Source organism: Rhinolophus hipposideros (genome assembly GCF_964194185.1).
Source record: "Rhinolophus hipposideros genome assembly, chromosome: 18".
Classification (NCBI taxonomy): domain Eukaryota; kingdom Metazoa; phylum Chordata; class Mammalia; order Chiroptera; family Rhinolophidae; genus Rhinolophus; species Rhinolophus hipposideros.
In genome coordinates this window covers 49497666-49520922 of record NC_138064.1, presented here as the reverse complement: position 1 = coordinate 49520922, position 23257 = coordinate 49497666, and the positions used below count along the sequence as shown (strand labels likewise).

The window sequence follows — 23257 nt, the reverse complement described above, 5'->3', positions numbered from 1 at the left end:
AATACTCATTAAGTTATATGACCAAATTTATTGAATAATTTTCCAGCTCTCCATTTTTATATCTGTCAGTACAGACTTTGTCACAAGATCAAAGATAATACAAACTTCTAAATGTGCAAAAAGAATGGGAATGAGTAAGTATGATCTGTATAAACTTATTTCTTCTATGATTTTTAACACATATTCCTATACTAATTAAAATTCAGGGCCCATGGAGAACTTATGTCCTCCCAAATTGTGTAAGTCATCACATTTCAGTACATTCACACACACGAATAATTAGTTTGAACAATTTCATTGTGAAGAACCTTGTGAATTCTTCATAAATGTGATGGTTCTGGCATAGAGCTTTAAAGTTATTCTTAAAACTTGAATATTGTTGGCACATGAAGGACTGCACTAGAATATCCAGAATGTGGGGGTAGAATACGGAAAAGATCATCATCTTCTGAAAGTGAAAACAGAAAGCAGTGTAATCGTAACACCAAAAGCTAAAGAGACAGCTGACAAATGTGTTGTTGATAGAGTTGGAAGATGACCAATCCCCATGTCAAGAACATGGCTCAAATGTCACTAATGTGAAATGACATTGCACTGTAACTTGCCTGGCACATTGAAACAGTCCCTGTGGAATTTGTCACTGTTTTCTGATACTACCTAAGAGGGGGATAGCTTTGATTCTAGGAGACCAACAGCCCTAACCTTGACAGAGATATCCCCAGAATAAAGAAAGCTAATTATCAAGACTTAGATGGCTTCATGGAGATAGGTTGTAAGAATATCTAATACTTGGGGCGGGCACGGGGCTCAGGCGGTTGGAGCTCGGTGCTCCTAACTCCGAAGGCTGCCAGTTCGATTCCCACAAGGTTGCCAGTTCAACTCTTCGACTCCCGCAAGGGATGGTGGGCTGCACCCCCTGCAACTAGCAACTGCGACTGGACCTGGAGCTGAGCTGCGCCCTCCACAACTAAGACTGAAAGGACAACAACTTGAAGCTGAATGGCACCCTCCACAACTAAGATTGAAAGGACAACAACTTAACTTGGAAAAAAGTCCTGGAAGTACACACTGTTCCCCAATAAAGTCCTGTCTCCCTTCCCCAATAAAAATCTTTAAAAAAAAAAAAAAAAGAACATCTAACACGCAATGTCGAATTCTGTATCTGCCAAACAAATTGTTGGTAAGTAAACTGGTTTTCAGAGGGAAACTGCTGTACTGATAACAGGATCCTTTTGCCAAAGCAGGTTTATTTCACATTGCAATTTCTTAAATTTTCCCTCAAAGAAACCGATGTGTTGCTTTTCGGTTTAGTTAGTGTTTCACAGTCCTCTATAGTTTGATCAGCTTTGAGTCACCTGATGGAACTATTTGTGAACTATTATCTGTGGGTCATCCTGTTCACACCACAGGGATTCTTCTATGCATGAGGAGCCCCTTGGCCTCTTATGAAAAGTGGGGAAAAGCTCTTTGGGACAGATAGTTGGCTTCAGGATGGTAAGATTAACACCTCTGGACAAGATGGGATCCAAAGTGTTCCCTCACCTCTGATTAAGAGATGCTATAGGGGAACAGGAAATCCCCCACTGGGAAAGATAGAGGTACGTAGCCCAGGCCCAGATAAATTTTAAGGTAGATAACATGTGATTTCTTCTGGTACCTACAGCCAAGTTCCATGGCAAGATGGACTGTGGTTCAGACTTCCTTTGGAGAAAACTCTCTCTCATCCTATTGTCAGAGGGAAAAACAAGGATAATGGTTAAATGAATAAAAGAAACAATTTTTCTTTTTACTGGTGCAACTAGCCAATATCTGTGAAATGTGATAACTGGAAAAGGGAGTTTTTTGGTTTTGTTCTTTAAGATGAAAGAGATTCAGATATATTTCTATGCCAAGGAGAAGTCAAGAGAAAAAGGATGTTTGAAGGTTCAGAAGAGGGAAGAGATGATGATTAATGAATAAAACCTAAGGAGATTGGTGGGGGAGAAGGAGGGAGGATGTGGGATGAATCAAAGCACAGGTAAGAGAGATTAAGCTGGGGCAGAAGGAGGGATACCTCTTTCCATGAGTCTGGAGAAAAAGATAAGACGTGTGTGTCAGGACAAACCTGGTTATGCTGTGGTAACAACCTCCAAAATCTCCATCGCTTACAACAAGAAAGGTTTGTTTTTTACTCACACTGCATGTCCAGTGCCAGCTGGCTCTGATTCGGTTCTGTGTTGTCCACATTTCAGGATTTAGGCATGTAGATCAGCCCTTATCTGGAATACTGCAGTCTTTGTGGCAGAAGAAGAAGAGAGAGCAGCAAACCATGCATGAACTCTTAAAGCTAGAAAGTGATGCACATCACCTCACTTCACATTTCATAGCTAAAGCAACTCCCATGATCATGCCTAAGTTCAATAGAACAGGGATATGGGAGAGGAACGATGGATATGGGAGCATGAAACAGTGGAGAGTGACGTTGAATATGACTGCACAATACAGTAGAGAGGGATGATGAATATGGGTGAACAATACAACAGAGAGGGGCTTTGAATATGAGCAAATAATTCAGTCTGCAAGGCCCATCTTGCTTTTGTTGGTGATAGAATTTGCTCCTTGTTCATTCAATAAGTATTTACTAAGCCCCTTCTATGTGCTTGGCCCTATACTTGGCACTGAGAATAGACTTCTGCTCTCATAGCTCTTATGGTGTAGGAGTTTCCACTGACAGCTTGATTTTTCTTACTGACATAGGGGAATTCTATCATCTGCTGAGAGTGAGGGAGTTATTTGGAAGTAAGGAGTTTGAGTAGAGTGGTAAATCTTTGCAATAACTGCTGAGCATGATGGGAAAGAATACTGAACGGGAAGAATAAAAGGACGGCCAGGCAGCATTGCATGTCCTGCGTATGGATGGCAGGTATGGCTGGTGATATTTCCACCGTGTTTTCCCGAAAATAAGACCTGGACAGAAAGTCAGCTCTAATGAGTCTTTTGGAGCAAAAATTAATATAAGACCGGTATTATATTATATTAATTATATTACATTACACCCGGTCTTATAGTAAAATAAGACATTATATTATATATATTATATTATACCCAGTCTTATAGTAAAATAAGGCATTATTGTATTATATTATGTTATTGTTATGTATTATTGTTATGTATTATACTGTTATATTATCATATTATGTAAGACCCGGTCTTATTTTACTATAAAATAAAATTTTGCTTATAGTAAAATAAGACCGGGTCTTATATTAATTTTTGGTCCAAAAGACGCATTAGAGCTGATGGTCTGGCCAGGTCTTATTTTCGGGGAAACACGGTATCAGCACTCAGTGGCCTGCCTACTCTGAGAAAAAAAGTTAAGTATCTGGGGACCAGCTAAGAGATGAGGGAGCCACAGATGATGTTGGCAATATGAAGGAATGGGATTTAGGTCTAGATAAAGAAGAAAATAAAGTCATATGGGCAAATGCTGGGCAGCAGAGAAAGGTCTTGAGAGCTAAGTTTAAGAGGAAAGTGAGTGAACAAGAAAGGCAGATGTACTGCCCAATGAATGCAATTTAAAGTTTCACAGCTGGAGTAGTTCTTGGTATGGAAAAAGTCCAGGGCGTGGATACTGGGTGGGGGTTGGCTGATATTTAATCAGACCTGATTGCTCCTCAGAAGTTGTCCCTGCAGTTAAGGATTATATCCACATGCAACTTTGTATTGATCTCTCAACCCAATGCTGAAATTACTGGGGATAATGAATTGACTATATTGTTTTGTCTCCCCCCACTCCAGATCCTAGTTATTTCATAGCTACTTTGGAAAAGAACTGAGGATAAATATAACATTTCTTTTTGAAGTTCTCTAATGCTTCTTTGTACAATACTAGGAGGCCTGACAATTAAGTTCGCGAATTTGTTCCAACAATGTTGCCAACCTTTTTTTTATATCAGAGGGATTATTCATTATGAATTTGTACCAACTGGACAACAGTTAACCAAGTTTACTATTTGGAAGTGCTGAAAAGGCTGCATGAAAAAGTTAGACGACCTGAACTTTTTGCCAACAATTCATGGCTCTTGCATCACCACAACGCACCAGCTCACACGGCACTGGTATTGGTGCATAGCTTTCCGAGGGGAGTACTTTGAAGGTGATCGTAGTGGCATTCAGCAATGAGGTATATAGCTCTTTTTCTAGGATGAGTTCGTGAACTTAATTGTCTGACCTTATATGTATTTACTAGTTTATACATTCTTATCGAACTGAATCATATTGATTCTTTTTCCTGCTCCCTACTCAATAGCAGGAAACTCCTTCTGGCATCAGGGTTCTGTAAGTGTTCAGCAACGTCAACAACTCTCCTTTCTCTGACGAGGGTAAAATTGTGCTCATCTCCAAATCATGCAAAGTAAGATGGGAACAACAAAACATGGAAATGGAAACATAAGAAAAAAGAACGGGAAAAGAGGGGGGAATATCTTAAATGATTTTAATAAAACCAGTCTTTTATTATTCAGTCTATGGAAACATAACTTACATACAATAAAATTTACCAATTTTAAGCACAGAATTCCATGAATTTTGACAAATGTATACAGTTGTATAATCGATACCACATATATCATTTCCATCACCCAAAAAGTTTCATCATGCCCCTTTGCAGTCAATCTGCTTGCCTTAACCCCAGCCTCTGACAATCACTGATCTGCTTTCTTTCCTTATAGAATTTCTAGAATTTTATATAAATGAAATCATACAATATATAGCCTTTCATGTTTGACTTCTTCAAGAAAACCAGTCTTATGTCAAGGACATGAAAACAGCTTATAGGTTAGGAAATGTAAGGAAAGTAGCAAGGTTCATCAGTCTGAGGGACCACCTACTTTGGCTTCATCTTAAGTAATAATTCCCCACCACCAAAAAAAAAAATCAAGTTTTATGTGCTAGTTACGTTTTTCTAAAACTCATTAAAAACAATTATTGAAGTTAAAAATGTTTATCTGAGTGACTCTAATATGCATGCCATATGCCATCAGTGATAGCAAGCCTCACTAGGGAAAACCCTGCATTAAAAGATCTTAATCTTTTACTCTCCTAACAGTTTCATTCTTTCAGTCACTGATTTTGGCCATTGAGTCTTAAACAAAGTGGCCATCAGCAAAATTTATAATTATAACAACCAAATCCCCACACATAGCATCATAACATGTATATCCACATTTACCTTACTTCTAAAGATAAATTCAAACCTTTCCTTTTTGCTTTCTACCTTTATTTCCCATTTTATTTGGTTGAAATTAGAAAAACTTATGTTTAGATATAATGGAAACCAAAAATACAACTAATAAAAGTGGGAAAATTGAGACCTGTCATGCAGCATACATAGATTGGGAAGACTTCCTGCAAGATATAAGATTTGAAGAGAATTTAACATCAGATAGATGAGCAAGCCAGCACTATTTGCCCAGGCAAATAGTTAGGAGAGTGTAGCCCAGTCAGACCATAAGGACACCATACAAAGTACAAAAGAACATTTTGCAATGCAATGCCTGTGAACAATCTATGTACATGCACGAATTCTTCCTGTATGTGGATTACAGTTACTCGATCACTTTCATACTTTAGACTAAGACTTAGCAGTTTTCTGTGTCTGTGTGATTGTAGAGGACTCAGCAGACTAGGTTATTAAGGAGTACTTCACGTAGGAGCACTGATAATCAGATCCATGAAGACCCATGTCTTGCTGTAGATGAGGCCTTTTCCGTAGGAAATTAGAACTCTGGGAGGTCCCCAAAGGGCCATGGAAGTTTGAATAAGAAAAAGATCTAACTTAATTAAGTAGTTCCTTTCTTATGTTTGTCTTTGTGACAATTGTTGCTTGGTAAGGCTAGAAGTTATGAAGGGTGATGGATAGGACCATTGTCAGGTGTTGCACATGGGTGAGTCCCACACTTATTTCTCTAGTGGTGTTTTTTTGTGGTTTTCTTTTCTTTTTTTTTTTTTTTTTTGAGGTGAAATCAGGTCAGAGCGGAATTCTAAGGCAACTTAGAAATACAAAACTGTGCCAAAGGCTGTCTGGAAGCGTGTTTGGAAACAGGAATAGTGCAGTAACACCCACTTTGCCTGATCATATGTATGGGTTGCAGGTCTTTCACAGCACTCTGTGGGTTGAAAACAAGGGGCTGGATGCTCAATTCACCCTGCTTGCCTGGCTGTTTGGTAGGAATGATAGATTAATCCAGGGCTTTGACTAAAGGGCAGGGGCTAGTCATTATTTGTCATGTTGTGGAGACTCATGAGAAACAGTTTGCAGATTTTTTTACATTGTACTAGATGTACTAAATACTAGCTTTTAAATTGTCTTTCAAGGGAGGTCATTTCAAAATGAAATCTTGACTTTGTATTTGGTGATAACTTTATAGTTCTAAACGCTAAATCAATATCGGTCCTGCTTAAGCATGTAGTTACATATAGAGTGTGCCAAAATCTTAGGCAAATGGTGATTTTTTTCTACTGGTAACTACACTTCGTTTTTCTCTTTTCCTCTGGAGATTGCTGTGAGGGTTTAAGTCATTAATATGTGTACAGGTCTTAGAACTATTTCTACATTTAACAGGCCAGGTCAATATAATAATATTTTTATTTGCACTGATATTAAATTTCTCACCTTTAAACTTCAAATTCGACTCAAATACTGCAAGATCAAAGTTTATTTTTAAAAACAAAAATGCTACTGTAAACAAAGTCTACTTTGTAATCAGAATCCCTTTTTCCCCCTCTGTATAAGGCAGCATAGAACAATGGTCAGTTATACATATATGGATTCCAGGAAGCTAAGCAAAAGTAATTTATCACTTAAGTAAAACGGGTTATGGAAATTTTAAATAATGAAGAAAAAAACACCAAATTGAGAGGAGCAAAAAGGATCATTATCCTTCCTGAACTGCACTGCTTGAACTAAATTAACAAAATCTCCCAAAATAAAAATTTAAAGTTATTTGTTTTTAAAAGTAATTTTCCCCAGTAAACACAGGGTCAACAACAACAACAAAAGCCTCTTTCGTCTTAAACCTTGTTGCTAAAAATAATTCTAAATGTATTATTATTTACTACCGTAGTGAGTGCTAGAGCTAGCTCGACACCTCTGTGAATTTTGACTGTGTTGAATCTATGTGTGGATGGAGGCGATTATCACCAATCTGTACTGACTCCCAAACTCAGTCTGGATCGAAGTTACTTTTAATTGAAGAAGTGTCAGTTTTCTTGTGATGAATGTCTCTCGTCACAGCCCCCAACCCCCCAATAAATGAGACCTCCAATCACTTGGAGGACAGTCTATATAAAGTGCCTGTACCAGTTTTCATTAAACCGCTTTTTCTCTGGCTACTTGTAAAACCTAAATCTTAAAATTTAAAAAAAGAAGCTACCGTGTTTCCCCGAAAATAAGACCTAGCCGGACAATCAGCTCTAATGCTTCTTTCGGAGCAAAAATTTCTATACTACCCGACCATATTTTACTCTTCTTATAGAAGACCCGGTCTTATAGTAATTTTTGCTCCAAAAGACGCATTAGAGCTGATTGTCCGGCCAGGGCTTACTTTCGGGGAAACAGGGTATTGACCCAGTGGACAAAGGGAATCTTACTTTTCTGCAACCACTACGTGCGACCTGCGCAAGTGGATAACCAGCATTTCAGCGAAGTTATCCGACGTCGGTTCACTTTTTTCTTCGAGATTGCCAACTCATTTCCCAAGTTAACGATTATAATCATGGTAAGTGGGGTTAGCACTCTGTCAAAGACTCGGCCTGCTGCCGTTTACCTCCCGGCAACATCAGATTCAATGAGGGCTTGTCCTCTCGTTCCCTGTGAGGACCGCACTCAACCCCCGCCTTTGGACGCGGCTCTTCTCCCGGAAAGCCACGACCGCTCTCAAAGGGTCAGGCGCTGGGGGAAACGGGAGTCGCCGTGTCGGATTAAAGGGGCGCTTTAGACCTTATTCCTCCCGAGGGACAAGAGGAATGGAGTCCAACAGCTCCATCCGTAATCCAAGCTGGAGACAAAGGTCAGTAACTGCGCGAGGGGAACAGGGAGCCGGAGACAGGGAGGCTCCTGGGCCCGACCGGGTGGCGTGACTTCAGCACTCAGAATGCGGGCCAGGACTGGGTAGCACGGGAAGGTGCCCGCGGGGCTGGCGAACCGACAGATGGCAGGAGTGGCGAGGATGGAAACGCCCCCTCTCGGCCCCGCCCCGCCGGGCAGAGAAATGAAACCGAGGTGGGGGCCCGGGTCACACGCCGGGGCGGCCCCGCAGCCTCCAGCTTCCCGGGGTGAGCGTCCCCGAGAGCGCGTGCCTCACGTCCTCCCCGCCAGCCCCGCCCCCCGCGCTCTGCGCACGCGCGAGCCCGCCCCGCCCCTCGCGGCCCCGCCGGGGCGATGGGGCGGGGGGCCGAGGTGAGGAGGCGCTCTGAGTCTCCCGACTGCGAGCTCGCGAGCCGTCGCTGCCCGCGCCGCGTCACGGCTCTCGGGCCCGCCCTCCTCAGGCCCCTCCTCCCCGCTCCGTTTTCCCCCTCTTCTCCCCCTCCCCCTCGACCGAGCGTGGACTTAAGCAACGGAGTGCGGTGAAGCCCATTTTTCTCCTTCCTCGCAGTGGCGGCTGGCAGCCCCTGGCACGCGGCCCCCACACTCCGGTCCGAGATGAATGCTGCGGCAGAAGCCGAGTTCAACATCCTCCTGGCTACTGACTCCTACAAGGTAGAGGCTTGGGGTGGGGGCAGGTGAGGGAGGCGGCGAGGGCGCCCTCGGGGCGAGCGCGAGGTTGCGGGGCTGGGGGTGGCGGGTCTAGGGTTGCAGCGCGGGGCATCCCTGAGGGAAGGCGCGGGCGGCGACGCTGGGCAGGTGAAGCTGGCGCCGCAGTGGAGAGGAGGTGGATGGAGGAGGGATGGAGGCACGGACGGCAGGAGGCGGGGCCTGGCGGTGCGTGGTGGGGGCGCGGAGAGGGGCTGGGGCGAGGCGGGCCCCGCCGGCGCCTGCCCGCTGGTGCGCCCGCGGTCGGGGGTCGGCTGGCGGCGGGCGCGGCGGGCCCGGGTCGCGCCGGCTTGGGCGTCACCGGCCGGGCTGGACTGGCCTAGGCGAGGGCTCGCCCGAGGAGCGGGTCGGTTAGGTAACTGCCCCTAGGGCTCCGCCGTGGGGGGACAGAGCCGGGTGGGAGAAGCGGGGTGTACGCAGCTCTTGCAGGACAGCTAATGCTCCTGCTCCAGGAAGGTGTGCGCGAGGTCCTGGTCAGGGTGCCGGAGTAGCCAGCGGCGCTCCTCCCGCGGGTAGCCGGGGACGGGGGACGCAGCTGGCCCCGGGAGCCGTGCTGGGTGCCCCTCTGCCACTCCACTGGGCTCTGCTTCAGACTGCTTTGCTCCTGGTGAGCTCTTGCTCCTTGTTGCAAAGGCCGATCTGCCCTTAGTCCAGTTAGGGCGGCTACAGGATTTCTGTGAAAAGGAAAGTGAAACACGAGGAGTTAAATGAACTGTAGTTTTAACCCTGCAGAACTTAGCGAGAGAGAAATGCCACAACATTGTGTTCACATGCGCACTGGATACTTGCATGTACAGCTGCCCCATTAATTTTATTTGAAACACACACATTAGTAAAGGAAAGAATGATTAGAAAAAAGATGGCAGTTCGTTCCCCTAGTTTCCAAATTATATGGCATATGAAGTATATGACTGTACTTTGCTAAGCTTTGTTGGCCAAAAGATGAAATGTCAAACCAAAAACCCCATTTGTGCGAAGTAAATTTTAGGTTTTACTTCAGCAGCATGATGGTTTGAAATACAGTGGTAAAGCATAATGTTCTCATGTTTTTATGATTTGTTTTTTGTTTGTTTATTTGCTTTTTCTTTCCCTAAATATTACAAGTATTTTGGAGAATCTAGGTTTACTTAAGTTTTGTTTTGTCCATTTCTTCCCAATTGGCTTAAGACTCTACTTAGAATAATTTAGATGGGTTATTATTTAAAGTAGAACCAAGTGTCATTAATGAGTGGTCTTATAAATGGAATTTTAAAGTGGAAATCTACACTATTGCAAGTTTATGGTATTATCACGTGTGGTTTACTTGACCCTAAAACGTCCTTTCTGTGTTCTTAGTTCAATCGTAGTGTTTTAATAGTGAGTAAATATCTTTAAATAGTGATTTTAAAATTATTTCATTCATAGTTTTTTCTTAACTAAATTTTTTTCCTTAACTAAAATTTTTAAAATAATTTTCAAAAAAAATTTTATATAGTAACATGATTTAATTGAAATGGGAAGTGTAAACGTATGTTGACTGGTCTAACTTTTAAAAACAAAACAGAATACAAGTTCCTTTAGTTTGTAGTTTCTCTAGGCATTATACATAAAGAATGTACAATTGCTTTAACACCTGTTTCCTGAGATGCTTTAATTAAGTGAGTGAGTTACCTTCAAGTTTTCTAATCTCCTAGCAGGACATACTTAACTGCACCATTAGAATTTGCATCTGTTTAATAAGGTTTATTCCTGTCCATTTTCAAGTCAGATTGATATATTTATCCCCTTTCTAATATGAAACCTTTTTAGAAGAATTTCATCTTAGTAAGATTTTTCTTTTTTCCCCAAAAAAATCTCCTCAAGAGGATTCAGTCAGGTTGATGTGTCTTTATACCGGTGATTTGCAGCTGTACAGTAAAGTAGATTGTGTATCCCACACTGACATTTTAGTTATTAAGTTTCATTTTCCTTACATTTTTAGTGGGCCTATGTCCTGTATTACATTTTTGCCTTTTTATCTTCTTGGGTATAGAGGGGACAAATGATCATCTTGAGGTTAGAAGGAATGAAACTTTTATTTGGAAATTACACGAGAATGTTATTACATATCCTTATCAGTACTTAACAAACTATTGACCAATTAAAGTAGAGAACTAGTGGCTTTAGATGCGTTGATGGAAGAGAGCAGAATATTGTTGATGTTTTTCTAAAATTGAAGAAAGGATCGTTGGTTGTCTAAGGACTATAAAAAGGATTTTTGCAAGTACATGGGAAGTGTCCAAGTGTATGACAACATGTGGGTGTTTTGTTTTTACTTGTATCCTCTCCAAAGGGTTCAGGGCAATTTGGACCAAAGGAGGAGCCTTTAAAATATATATCCCTTTCTGTAATCTCATACTTTATTATACATAATAAGGAACTAGGACAACAGGTAAATGTGGTTGTTCTGTTTTCATCCTGGTACAAATAAAAAGGACAATTAATCTTAAATGTTAATCATCTTCAATCATTTTCAAAATGGCTTAAAGTAAAATTATGTACTGGGTTGTATTTACATTGTGCTGAGATAGCTAGGGAAAGGTTATTTGGACTGGCCTTAGCCATTGTGGTGCTTAAAAAGCATTTGGAATTTTTCAGACGAGAGAAGTCATTCTTTTCACTTATCTCTGGGATAACTATTGATCAGTTTCCAAATAACAGTGGATCATTAAAAGATGTATTTCTGTTCCAGTCTTCCTTTCCCTTCTATGTAGATAATGTTTGTAAAAAACTACAGCAGAGAATAGTTTTAACATTTCTGAACATTTTACCTAATAGCAGATTAAAATGGAAGATGTTGCTAATTGAGCTGTAGTTGAAAAAAATATATAAATGTTTTTATATTATATTATTTATTATTATATTATCCTGGAACTAATATAAAATAACTAATATAAAATATGTTATTTTATATTATTTATAAATATTTTGCACAAATAGTAATCCTTAAAGAACTTAACAGTTTAAACCACATCACACATTAATTTTGAACTGTGCTGTCCAGTGTGGGTTGCTTCACAAAAGGTCATTTGTAAACCGGTTATCTAGAATTCAGCACATTTTCATCATTGGTTTAGTAAATATCAGAGACCTATTGTATTCTAAAGACAACAGATGTCTCTTACAATTCAGGATGGGTGAAAGTTGATTTTAGAGAATTTATGAAAGGCTGTATAATTTGTGTATGGTGATTAGGCACCCCAAGGCAGCTTCCCCCACCCCCTTCTTTTGCCTCCCCCCCTCCACGCCAAGCCATTGTTTCTCGGTCTAGCTGTATAGGACACAGCTCCCTGGCCCATGCTGGTATTATGAGCCTTGTCCCCCCCCCACCAGGCAGTCGGTGGCCAAGGTCGCCAGTCATTGGTTGCCAAGGTCGCCAATCGTTGGTTGGCCGCTCACACTGGCCACCGGCCACTCATGGCAGCACTCAGCAGCTCACCCCAACCTTTGGCTGCTCAGTTCCAGGGAGAGCCATTGTTCACAATCTTAGTTGTAGAGGGCACAGGTCACTAGCCCATGTGGGAATCAAACTGGTGACCTCAGCCTTAGGAGCACGGCGCTCCAACCACCTGAGCCACCTGGCCGGCCTCCAGCAGCTTTTTTTAAAAGGAAGATATTGCTTCCTTTTTAATGGCAGAATAATAAATCTGAAAAGTTTGGGCTTTTTGGAGGGAAGGATTTGGGGATAGATGACGATCTCTTACTGCCAAGTTTGTCCTGCCTGGAACTTCAGCTACCTAGTGCCTTTCTCTGAGCTGTTCCTATTTGTCATAGTTGCTTCCCTTTCACTGCTTCTAAATGGACACTTAAGTATTGTCACAGTGGCTCTCATGGCAGCCAGAGCCTGTGAGGAGTGGGGTATGCTATGGTTTGTATGTCAGAGACTACCTGTGCATTCTTACGATGCAATTTTTCCACTATTATAAGTTATAGGAAAAATTCAAGTAATAGAAATAAAATCATATATATATATATATGTACATATACATATATAATGAATATACTTCGTAGGAAAATTAATTTAGGTCAGTAATGATTGTATAATATCTTGCAAAACAAAAATAGCAGAAGCTGGTGTCCTCTTTGTCAGTTGATGAAATCTCTTCAAAATGTAGGGGAAAAGGTATAAGTTGTTAGGAACTCTGTGTCAGGAGATTTTAGAGAAGAGGCAATATAATGAGTATAGCTGGTTTTACAATTTCTCCCCTTCCCCAAAATAATGTAATTCAAAAATCCTTAAGCTGTATTTGTGAAGTTGTTATTGCTTCAAAAGCCACACAACAGTGGGGAAACAGAAGTATTTCCAGGGCTTGAGAAATCTTAATACTGAAAAGAAGGAAGAATTCAGTTGTGTTTTTTGCTGTTTCTAGCACATTAGCTCTGAAGAGGCAGAAAGTTTTAGAGTAAGGCTGAATGGATCCTCTTCTGAATGCCCTTAGATATTATTAAAATATTGTCTTGTAATTATTTCTTAGTAATAAAAAATAAAATTGTAATTGGAAAAGTAGGTTAGTGGTATCCTTTGGTTATGTGATCCCATTGTGGGAGGAATGCTCTTGGAATGATCAAATCAACCACATGGGAAATCCAGAGAAGCTCAGGAGAAAATTAGACTGCTCTCACAGAATAGTTTTATACAACTTAAATATTGCTCATGCTTCTTTCTAAATGTCATACCTGGGCCAAGGACATTTAGTCTTGGGATTACAGTTTTTAGAAGTTTATCTTTTCATAAAGTAAATCAATCACATAACTGAAATTTATTAAAAGAGCTACATTTTCCTGTGTGCCTATATTCTTTACCACACATATATTTACAAGTATTTACTGGCCATGCTCTATTAGCTCTAGGAAGGTCGTGCCAGTTTAGGAAACATTTTCCGGAGTAAGGTTTGCTGAGGATATTGTGAGAAATTTGCTATTTTCATCTTGTAAATTTTAAATTTCTTGTAGAACCATTTTCTGGAGTGATAGAAGTCAAAGCAGTGCTAAACAACAGGATTTAAGGAGCTCCCTTTTTGTAGTTCACTTTAATTTTGAGTACTATGAAATTTTCTGTCGGTATTAACATTTGAAACTGAGCTCTTGATTTCCCTACCCATTCCTTGTAAGGCTTTCCCCATCTCAGTATATGGCATCATTATTCACTCAGTTGCTCAAGCCAAAAATCTAGGAGACATCCGTAATTCCTTACCCTCCTTACCCTCCAGATCTAGTTTATCAGCCTAATTCTCCTTACCTCCAAAGATACTGAGCCAGTTCTCTCACCTAACCTCATCTTTGGCAGTATCCTCTTACCTGATGCTCCTGCTTCCACTTTGGTCACCCTGTAATCCATTCTTCAGCGCACTGCCAGAGTGATCCTTGAAAAATGTGAATCAGATCATACTCACTCCAGCTTAAAACATACTAATGGCTTCCCATTGCACTTGATATAAAATTCAAACTTCTTGTTGTAGCTTGTGAGCCTTACACATTCTTGTCTCTGCATCTCTTTCTGAGTTGCACCATGTACCTCCTCCTCCCCATTCTCTAAGCACCAATTACTCTTACCGTCATTCTGCTTTGTCCCTTATTTCCCTATCCTTGTCATTTAGGTCTTGCTCACATGTGACCCTTTCAGAGAAGCTTTTCTGGCCTTCTAGTTAGTCTCCCAGGCCCCCTCTAGCTCATCATTTTCTTTTAATTTTTCATAGCCTCCATTTCGATCTGAAATTATTTTGTTCATTTATGTAGTAGTCTCTGATCTTTCAGCCCTATGAAAATAGAAGCCATTTCAGTCTATTTACTTCCAAGTACTCATTGTCTGATAGGTGCTGAGTATATATTTGTGAATGAATGAACTATTCATAAAATAATTTATTAATTTCAATTTCTGCTACATCATCTCAATTACTGGTTAAGGTTCCAAGGGGTTCAGCATGACAAATTTAGCAGAAAGTAAAATGAAGAGGACAGGAAACCTAGCAAAATTAGAATTACTATGTCATCTATTGACTGTATTTTTAGATTACTATTTGCTAAGAAGCTCTGTTTAAAATTTTTTTCTCTTAAAACAATGTTATATGCCAATATAAATAGATATGAACGTACCATTTTATTCTTCTATACATTGGGTATTAGTAAGTAGGTTGTTATTATAATAGTAAATTATGTTTCATGGTTAATTGCCTGAGAGTTTGCCTAGACGACTTAGATTCTTTAGCTAAATTCTAAAACAGTTCTCTTAAGTTTCTTCAAAGAAGATGTTAGAAGTCATACTTCATTTCTAATTTAGCAGCCTGGACAATTTTGTGTTTTTAATGACATTTGTTTTCAGAGGAGGCATTCTGAATATTTATCCACAGGTTTTAAGTATCATAATTAAAGGACATAGCTAAAGTAAAGCTTTAAAATTATAAACATATTTAATTATTGTCCAGAAACGGAACTGTATTTGTTGGATGGAAACTTTAGTATACTTTTAGACCGACATGGAGTTAAATAGTTTAGGGACATTGCCATTTAGACTTTGACTGCTTGGTCTACTCAGACTATAAAAATAATTCATTTGCCTTCTAATACCTTTAAATCTGATGTAGAAAAAGTAAATTTATAAAGATGCGCCATTAAGTATCTGCACTGTAAAGAAGGTCAAACTAAAGAAGGTTACTACTATGAATCTGACTTTTTATAAACTTGTGTGACGTGATCCAGACCCTTCTTCAAATTTTTCTTCATCATAATTGCCTTTTACTCTGCCTCACTGCTTATTCCCACTAAAAGAATTGGAGTTATTTAGATGGTAAACTGGACGTTTTCATTTTTATATACATGGTACGTTTTTAGGTGGTGGTATCTTTTTCTAATCAGTTTTTTAAGTAGTTGGAATAGTAATCATTTATTACTAGGGTATCATTCATATGTAGATTTACATTATTTTTGCGTTGTAGTGAATTGCCTACTAGATCTAATTGCTCTGGATTTTGTATTAGCTATTTTACTTACCTACTTCTTAAATGTTCTTAAACTTAACAGTGGTATAAGTCTGGGTTCTAACCTAAAAGAAACTGGTTTTGAAGAGGCCTCCCTATACCTTGTAGTGTATGGATGGATACCTGTTGTACCTGAGCAAAACAGAAAGTTCTTAACTCTGTTGGCTGACTTAGGCAGTCAAACCACATATTAATATAAAGATCACCTCCAGGGTTGCCTGTCAACAACACGAGGGTGCTATTTTTATAGAGTTGCTACTATTGGAGAGGCAACTAAATTATTCTAAGCTTTTGTGATACATTCATTTTATATTTTTGTGCTGAAGCACAAAAATTTTTTATTAAAACCCAACTTTTACTGGGACTAAGATTATACAGCCAAACAAGGAAAATGTTGAGGGTTTTTTTCCTAAACTTGAGATAAGAGCTAAACAGGAAAATGGTTTATGTTCAGAGTGTTAGTCCATGAAAATTGATCTGCAGAGATTTATTCCACCGTTACTCCAATTAACCATCCAATGCTTCTAAGCTTTATGGCATTATTATCCCTACTCTTTCAATTGGACAAATACACATTATTCGTACAGTTATTTTTTTTGGTAAAATGTTTTAAACACATTAAAATGTAATAAAATTATAATTATAATGAATACTCACTTTCTTTTTCTTAAAACAAGAACAGATAAATTTTCAACAGTGACTCTTACCCAAATTCATGGAAAAGAAATTTTGATAATATCTCTTCATACCTTTAAACTTATAAGAATTTGATATTGCATTGTATAGGCACTTATTTCCTAACTCAGATAATTTGAGCAAAAGAAAAATTACAAACAAGATTCTTTTTTTTTTTTTTTTTTTTTGCTGCTGGGGCTTTTGCTTTCATTCAGGTTTTCAGTGTCACTATGAAGACTTAGAAAAGAGATCATTCTTACCCCCTCATTATACAGATGAAGAAGTAGAGCCAGGGGAAGTCACTGACTATGGACTTAACATACACACCACACGTAGATAGTAACAGTACCAAATTCTCCTTTCAGCTCATATTTTTATATTGTGTATGTGCATCTCCTTCCCCTGAAAGAAGACTGTTCCTCAAGATCTAATGAGATACCTGTCATCTTACTTTTGTTCCAAGTGCAGCTTACAGACCTTGTACTTCCTTAAGTTCAGTCTGCTTATTTATAAAATTTAATACTCTCTTGTAGTTTTGAATTTAAGGTACTGAACTATTAAAAGTATCTTAGTAAGTGTGATAGTTATTTTTTTATTTTTCATAAGCCAGGGAAAGAAGCTGATCAATAGCAAATAAGTGTAGTTTCTCTGGCTTTAAATAATTTGAAGCCCTTTCTTTTGTGATTTATAGTTTATTGGTGTTTTCTAACTCAAGTATCTCTCTTTTATATAGGTTACTCACTATAAACAATACCCACCCAACACAAGCAAAGTTTATTCCTACTTTGAATGCCGTGAAAAGAAGACAGAAAACTCCAAAATAAGGAAGGTGAAATATGAGGAAACAGTGTTTTATGGGCTGCAATACATTCTTAATAAGTACTTAAAAGGTATTATTGGTCCTAGTACATTTAAAGCACTGCTTTTATATAACTTCATAATTTTCCTCCTATTTTTTTATATTATTTCAAGTAACTTTTTGAATAGTCTAATTTTGATATTTATTTAATTACTTTAAGGGTTCTTGAATTTTAAAAAAATCTGTTAATTTCAAATCATTAAATCTTATAAATTGGTGTATGTGCTTCGTATTCTAAGTATGAGAAAGATTTTCTAAAACAAGTTTGGGAATAAGTTTAGAAAAGGCACTAATTTTCTGTGGCTAATATGGTTTTTTAATAGACTTTAGTCATTAATTCAACAAAAAAAGGATTTGTCTTTACTGACTTGGGAACTCATTTTGAATTAGGTAGCAATTATAACTAGAATATTTTTATGCTAGGCAGTTTTACCTTAAAGGCCTATTTTTTCCCAACTACCTATAACTGAAGTTATCTCAAATGCATATTAAAGCAGAAAAATCCCCAAAATAATTTCTTTGCTTTCTTACTTGAAAGTCCATTTCTAGTCAGTATTATAATGTTTCTAGGGGGAAACCAGTTCCCACAGGTTTTCTATATTTTGGAAAATTTCATCTCTGACCTTTTTAAATAAAAATAATCAGAATTGAATACAGATTAAATTGAATTTTATGCAGATAATAATCTTTTTCCATAATCTTGGCAATTTTAAAATCAGGTAGTTCAGTTACATTATACTATTGAAAACCTCCTTGGATAGCAAAAGTACTTCTTTACAGCAAGACTACCTAAGATATTTTAAATGAGTTCACTGGTGATCTTATATAAAGTTTCCAAAGATGTCACGCTTCAATTCTACAGCTTAAAAGCTTCATAAGATACCAGTTATTATTTACAGCTAAAATATATTGATTGCCTATTGTAGGCCAGCCTTATTCTAAGTATTTGATAAATGTCTTTACTTATTGAGTGGTTGTCACTTAGTCCTCCCAACCGCTCAATAAGTAGGTACTCTACTATTATTATCCTCATTTTACAGATGAACAAAGTTAACTAAAAGTATATTTGGGGGGCAAAAATGTAATAATTTTGAAAATTTTTGGATTATCAGCCCTGAAGACATGCTTCATGAATAAAGTGAGAAAATTCACCTGGAAAATCATCTGTATCAAAGGCTTACTCACATTTAAGGAGCATAGAAATTAATAGAGTAGAAAAGAAATCTTAGAAGTTAATTTACTGTGATTTTTAAAACATACATGTAATAATTTCTTATATTGCACATTCACTTTTCAAATAAGAAATTAACGTACTTTGAGTGATTGAAAGTGCAAATTCCTTTTCTGGCTCTGCTTTTGACTCGGTGAGTTATTTAACCTCTCAGTTCTTGTTTTACTATCCATTGAATGGGTGAAATAGCTGAAGGCATTAATCCTGTGACAACTCAGCAGTTGACAGAATGCTTTTCAAAATGTAAACCAAAGTTTATCCTTTTAGGTAAAGTAGTGACCAAAGAGAAAATCCAGGAAGCCAAAGAGGTATACAAAGAGCATTTTCAAGATGATGTCTTTAATGAAAAGGGATGGAACTACATTCTTGAGGTAAAAAATGGTTTCATGTTTTGCTCTACTATTTTGGTTTTGCTTTTAGTTCAGAATTTCTTGCAGAGGAATTTGAATAGAAGATTAGATGTATAATTACAACTCTTTTCTGTCAGTGACCCAAATATCATGGCTATTTTAGATACTCTTGTGAAAAGTTAAGGGTAACATTAAGTATTTTTTTTCTAGTGACAAATCATTAGTATCTAGAATCTACAGCAGGTCTAAGTGATTTGTTATAATGAATTATAATTTAAATAACTAGCACTTTTTTTTAGGAAGGTAATTTAGTCCTTTCTTTCAAAATATACTAATTAAGAAAAGGGCAGGTTTTTTTGTTAATTTCAAAATTTAGGTCTACTTTCTTGACTGTATATTATCTAAGAAAACAGATGCTGTGTGTCTATCACTACACAATAATTCTATGTAATTTCCCTTACTGAATAGTTAGAATGGTTTGGTACAGATCCATGAAGTTGCTTTTTATTCTTTTGTACTGTAATATTCATATTTAGCATGTTTGGATCTATTGTTTAAACTTTTGGGCATCCAAAGACATGAGCATCAAGTTATAAGAGTTGAATGTCCTCTTTATTACAAAGATAGATTGGGAATGGGATCTATTGGCATCTTTCCATGTTAAGTATTAGTTTACTTCTAAAAACAAATGTCTTTTCCATTGTAGACTATTAAACAAAATAATTAGAAATTTTTCATGCCTATATTGTAATACTGAGTTTTACTATTTGGTACTTATGGGTCTTTGAAGAAGTCAGGTAAGTACTCTGTGTTGTAGTTTTCCCATGTCTTAAGTAAGGTTAGTAAAGTCTGCTGGGTAACTCCTGCACTTATCCCATTTGGTATGTTGTGAAGATAATAGTAATGCATAAGTTAGGTGCTAGATTTGTTAATATAATTCCCAGTGGCCAGGGTGATAAACCTTTTGATTTTATGTTCAGAGAATCTTAGGGATTCATAGGTTCTCTAAAGATAATCTTGTCTAACCCCATTTTACAAGCACAGAGTCTGAGACAGAGATGTTAAATGACTTGCCCAAGGTCTCCTACTTCCTTTGAGTACATGCCAGGACTTCTAAGGCAGTAGTATTCTTTCTGCTATATCTTGAGGCCTTCAGTGCTTATTAAACAGATTGTTCTTGTATCTAGTTACCTTATTCGAAATCCCAGAAATAAATTATGAGAATTTTTGATACAACTTGCCTTCCTAGCCAAAAGTTAGCCACAGCTTTTACATTAAAAGAGGGGAGGCATAATTAAATTTCTAGTAACATTCCATGTAACAAATATATTCTTAGCCTACGAGAATTGTGGCACTGGGTATTGATTGCTGAAGCTCTAGAAAGTATACTTAATGTTTGTTCTATCTACTACCAAATGGTTTCAGATCTACTATCAGAATAAAGCAAAAACCTATTTAAGATTCTTCTACTGGCAGGGATCTCTCTCGCTTTCTCTCCCTCTCTCTCTTTTGTTTTTTATTTTATTTTGTTTTGCTCTTTAATAGTAATCCCTTATTTTCTCTTTCAGTTTTTAGCCTTTCTTTTATGAAAATGACCAACTTAGAAGAAAGATCATGTTCTTGGAATATGTTGGAATAAACGTTTTTTTTTGAAAGAATACACTCTTTTTCTTTGGAAAAAGTGGGGGGAAATCAACCTTTTTTTGATCTGTTTGAAATTATCTGTATCTTCTACTAATAAATGTTTGTAGCAGAAGCACTTTGACAACATGAAATTTAAAAATTAATATCAGGTGCTCACTTCGGCAGCACATATACTAAAAATTGGAACGATACAGAGAAGATTAGCATGGCCCCTGCGCAAGGATGACACGCAAATTCATGAAGCGTTCCATCTTTCATTAAAAAAAAATAAAAAAATTAAAAAGTAAAAAAAATAAAATTTAATATCAGTGCCTAAGCTGTTAAGTAATTTTATATCAGGATGACGATATTCTGACCATATGGATGACTAACAATATAATGACATCTATAGTTACAGTTTCTATCAAATAAGTTTAGATTCTATAAAATATAAAGAACCTTATTAAAACAGGTAACTGCATTTCATTTGGTGAATGAATAAATTCATTACTCTCTTACCAGAAATATGATGGGCATCTTCCAATAGAAGTAAAAGCTGTTCCTGAGGGCTCTGTCATTCCCAGAGGAAATGTTCTCTTCACAGTGGAAAACACAGATCCAGAGTGTTACTGGCTTACAAATTGGATTGAGGTGAATTGTTTTGTTTTGTTTTTAATTCTTATTTAATGTTAATTGAAGATGTAAAAAATATTCAATTGGATTCTAGTTTAAAAATTGTTACTAATATAGCTATGTAATCTCCTACAATTTAATAAATTTTTTCAGTCCTCAGTTTCCTCCTCTATAAATGACAGATGAACTAAATAATCTTTAAGTTTCCTTCCAATGAACTCTAATGTTCTGAGATTTTATCTAAATCAAATTATTAAGAATTATTGCTGTTAAAGCTTAGTTGGCTTCCATCTTATTTGTTTCAATCCTAAACGCGTATTATCATAGTGAAAAATTTGAAAAACAGCACAGATATACAAGGTCTGACAATTAAGTTTGCAAACTCATCCTAGAAAAAGTGCTACATATCTCATTGCTGAATATCACTACGGTCACCTTTGAGGTACTCCCTCTGGGAAGCTATGCACTGATGCCACCCTTCAAAACAATTTTGGAACTCTTTTTCTGGAATGGCCTTCAGAGCTGTCGTCATATTATCCTTAATGTCCTGAATGCCATCAAAATGTCTTCATTTCATTATTTTCTTTATCTTTGGGTAAATAAAAGTCATTGGGGGCCAGATCAGGTGAGTACAGAGGGTGTTCCAATCCAGTTATTTACTGGCTAAAAACTCCCTCACAGACAGTGCTGTGTGAGCTGGTGCAATGTCGTGATGCAAGAGCCATGAATTGTTGGAGAAAAGTTCAGGTCGTTTTCATCTAACTTTTTCATGCAGCCTTTTCAGCACTTGCAAATAGTAAACTTGGTTAACTGTCCATTTGGTACAAATTCATAATGAATAATCCCTCTGATATCAAAAAAAGGTTAGCAACATCATTTTGACTCTTGATTTGGAGTGACGGAACTTTTTTTTGGATGTGGAGAAATGGTTGCCTTCCATTACACACTTCGAATCTTTGTTTCAGTGTCATATTTGTAGACATATGTTTCATCACCAGTAATAACAAGGCCCAAAACATCGTCTTGCTTCTCCAAAATTTCTTGGCAAACTTCGACTCTGCTTTTGTTCATCGGTGAGCTCCTTCGGGACCATTTTTGCACACACCTTTCTCATGGCAAGATTTTCATTTAAGACTTTCCTTTTTCTATCGATATTTACTTGGCCTGCTATGCTTCTTACAGTCAGCTGATGATTTGGACATACAATTCAAAGAATTTTTGCGTTGTTTTTGTCATTTCAGCTCATTACTGACTGCCCTGACCTCTCTTTGTCAGTGGTGCATTCTCTCACCTCAGAAAAACATTTAATCCATGTGTACACTGCCGTTTTCTTCATGGCATTATCCCCGTAAACTTGGATTGCCATGTCCCTGATTTCACTTCCACTCTTGCCAAGTTTAACAAGAAATTTGATGTTTGTTGCTCTAATTTAAGCTTAGACATCCTCGCAGTGACACACAAAAACACACAACGACAATAATGAATGCCACTTAGCAAGACACCGCCACACGTCCACACAAACACAGCTTTGAGGCACTGACATACCAAGGTTATGAAACCTTACCGAGCTGTGTGTACAGTGCTGTCAATGTAAGTGCACAGTGGCAAGTTCGCTAACTTAATTGTCAGACCTCCTATTCTTTGTTACTTAAGATATTTTATGGCTGTTATGTTCCAGTTAGACTGAAGGAATTTTATTCAAATTTTTAGTTACTGCTTTCTTCATTCTTATCTAATAAGTTAAGGACTTAGGCTCTATACATTCAAGATTCTTTGATTATTTTGTTCAATTTTTAAGCCCAAAAGAAGGCTATGTTACTGATTCTGAGTTTGTATTAAAGCCTTTTTGTTTGTTTTCCTTGCATCTATACCTACACAATCCTGTTTTTTCATGATCACAGTTTTGATATTTATAATATACAGTTTAGATTTTATAAGAGGAAATATTCTCAAAGGTCACCATAGAAATACTACCTTTCTATTTGAGAGGTGTTAGTGCCTAGAACTGACTCTATCTTATTTATTGGTTAAACTAATTTGTTGTTATATTTTAAAATAATACATTTGAGGTTCATTTATAAGGGGTGGATAAAATTTAGAAAA

The 23257-nt window shown here is 37.8% G+C and overlaps 1 protein-coding gene across 4 annotated transcripts in view; it reads left to right on the top strand.

The window, feature by feature from the left end:
- The first annotated feature begins 7945 nt into the window (after positions 1–7945).
- NAMPT (nicotinamide phosphoribosyltransferase) overlaps positions 7946–23257 on the top strand; it is a 48783-nt gene continuing 33471 nt past the window's right edge. For 2 of the 4 annotated variants that reach the window (XR_013995376.1, XM_081080124.1), the window contains exons 1-4: positions 8407–8737; positions 17192–17348; positions 18816–18919; positions 21044–21172. Coding sequence is in view for 3 of the 4 variants with exons in the window: in XM_081080124.1 (XP_080936250.1) it covers positions 8681–8737; positions 17192–17348; positions 18816–18919; positions 21044–21172 (447 nt within the window). In the remaining variant the exon portion in view is untranslated. The other 2 variants (XM_081080123.1, XM_081080122.1) reach the window with 2 other exon arrangements.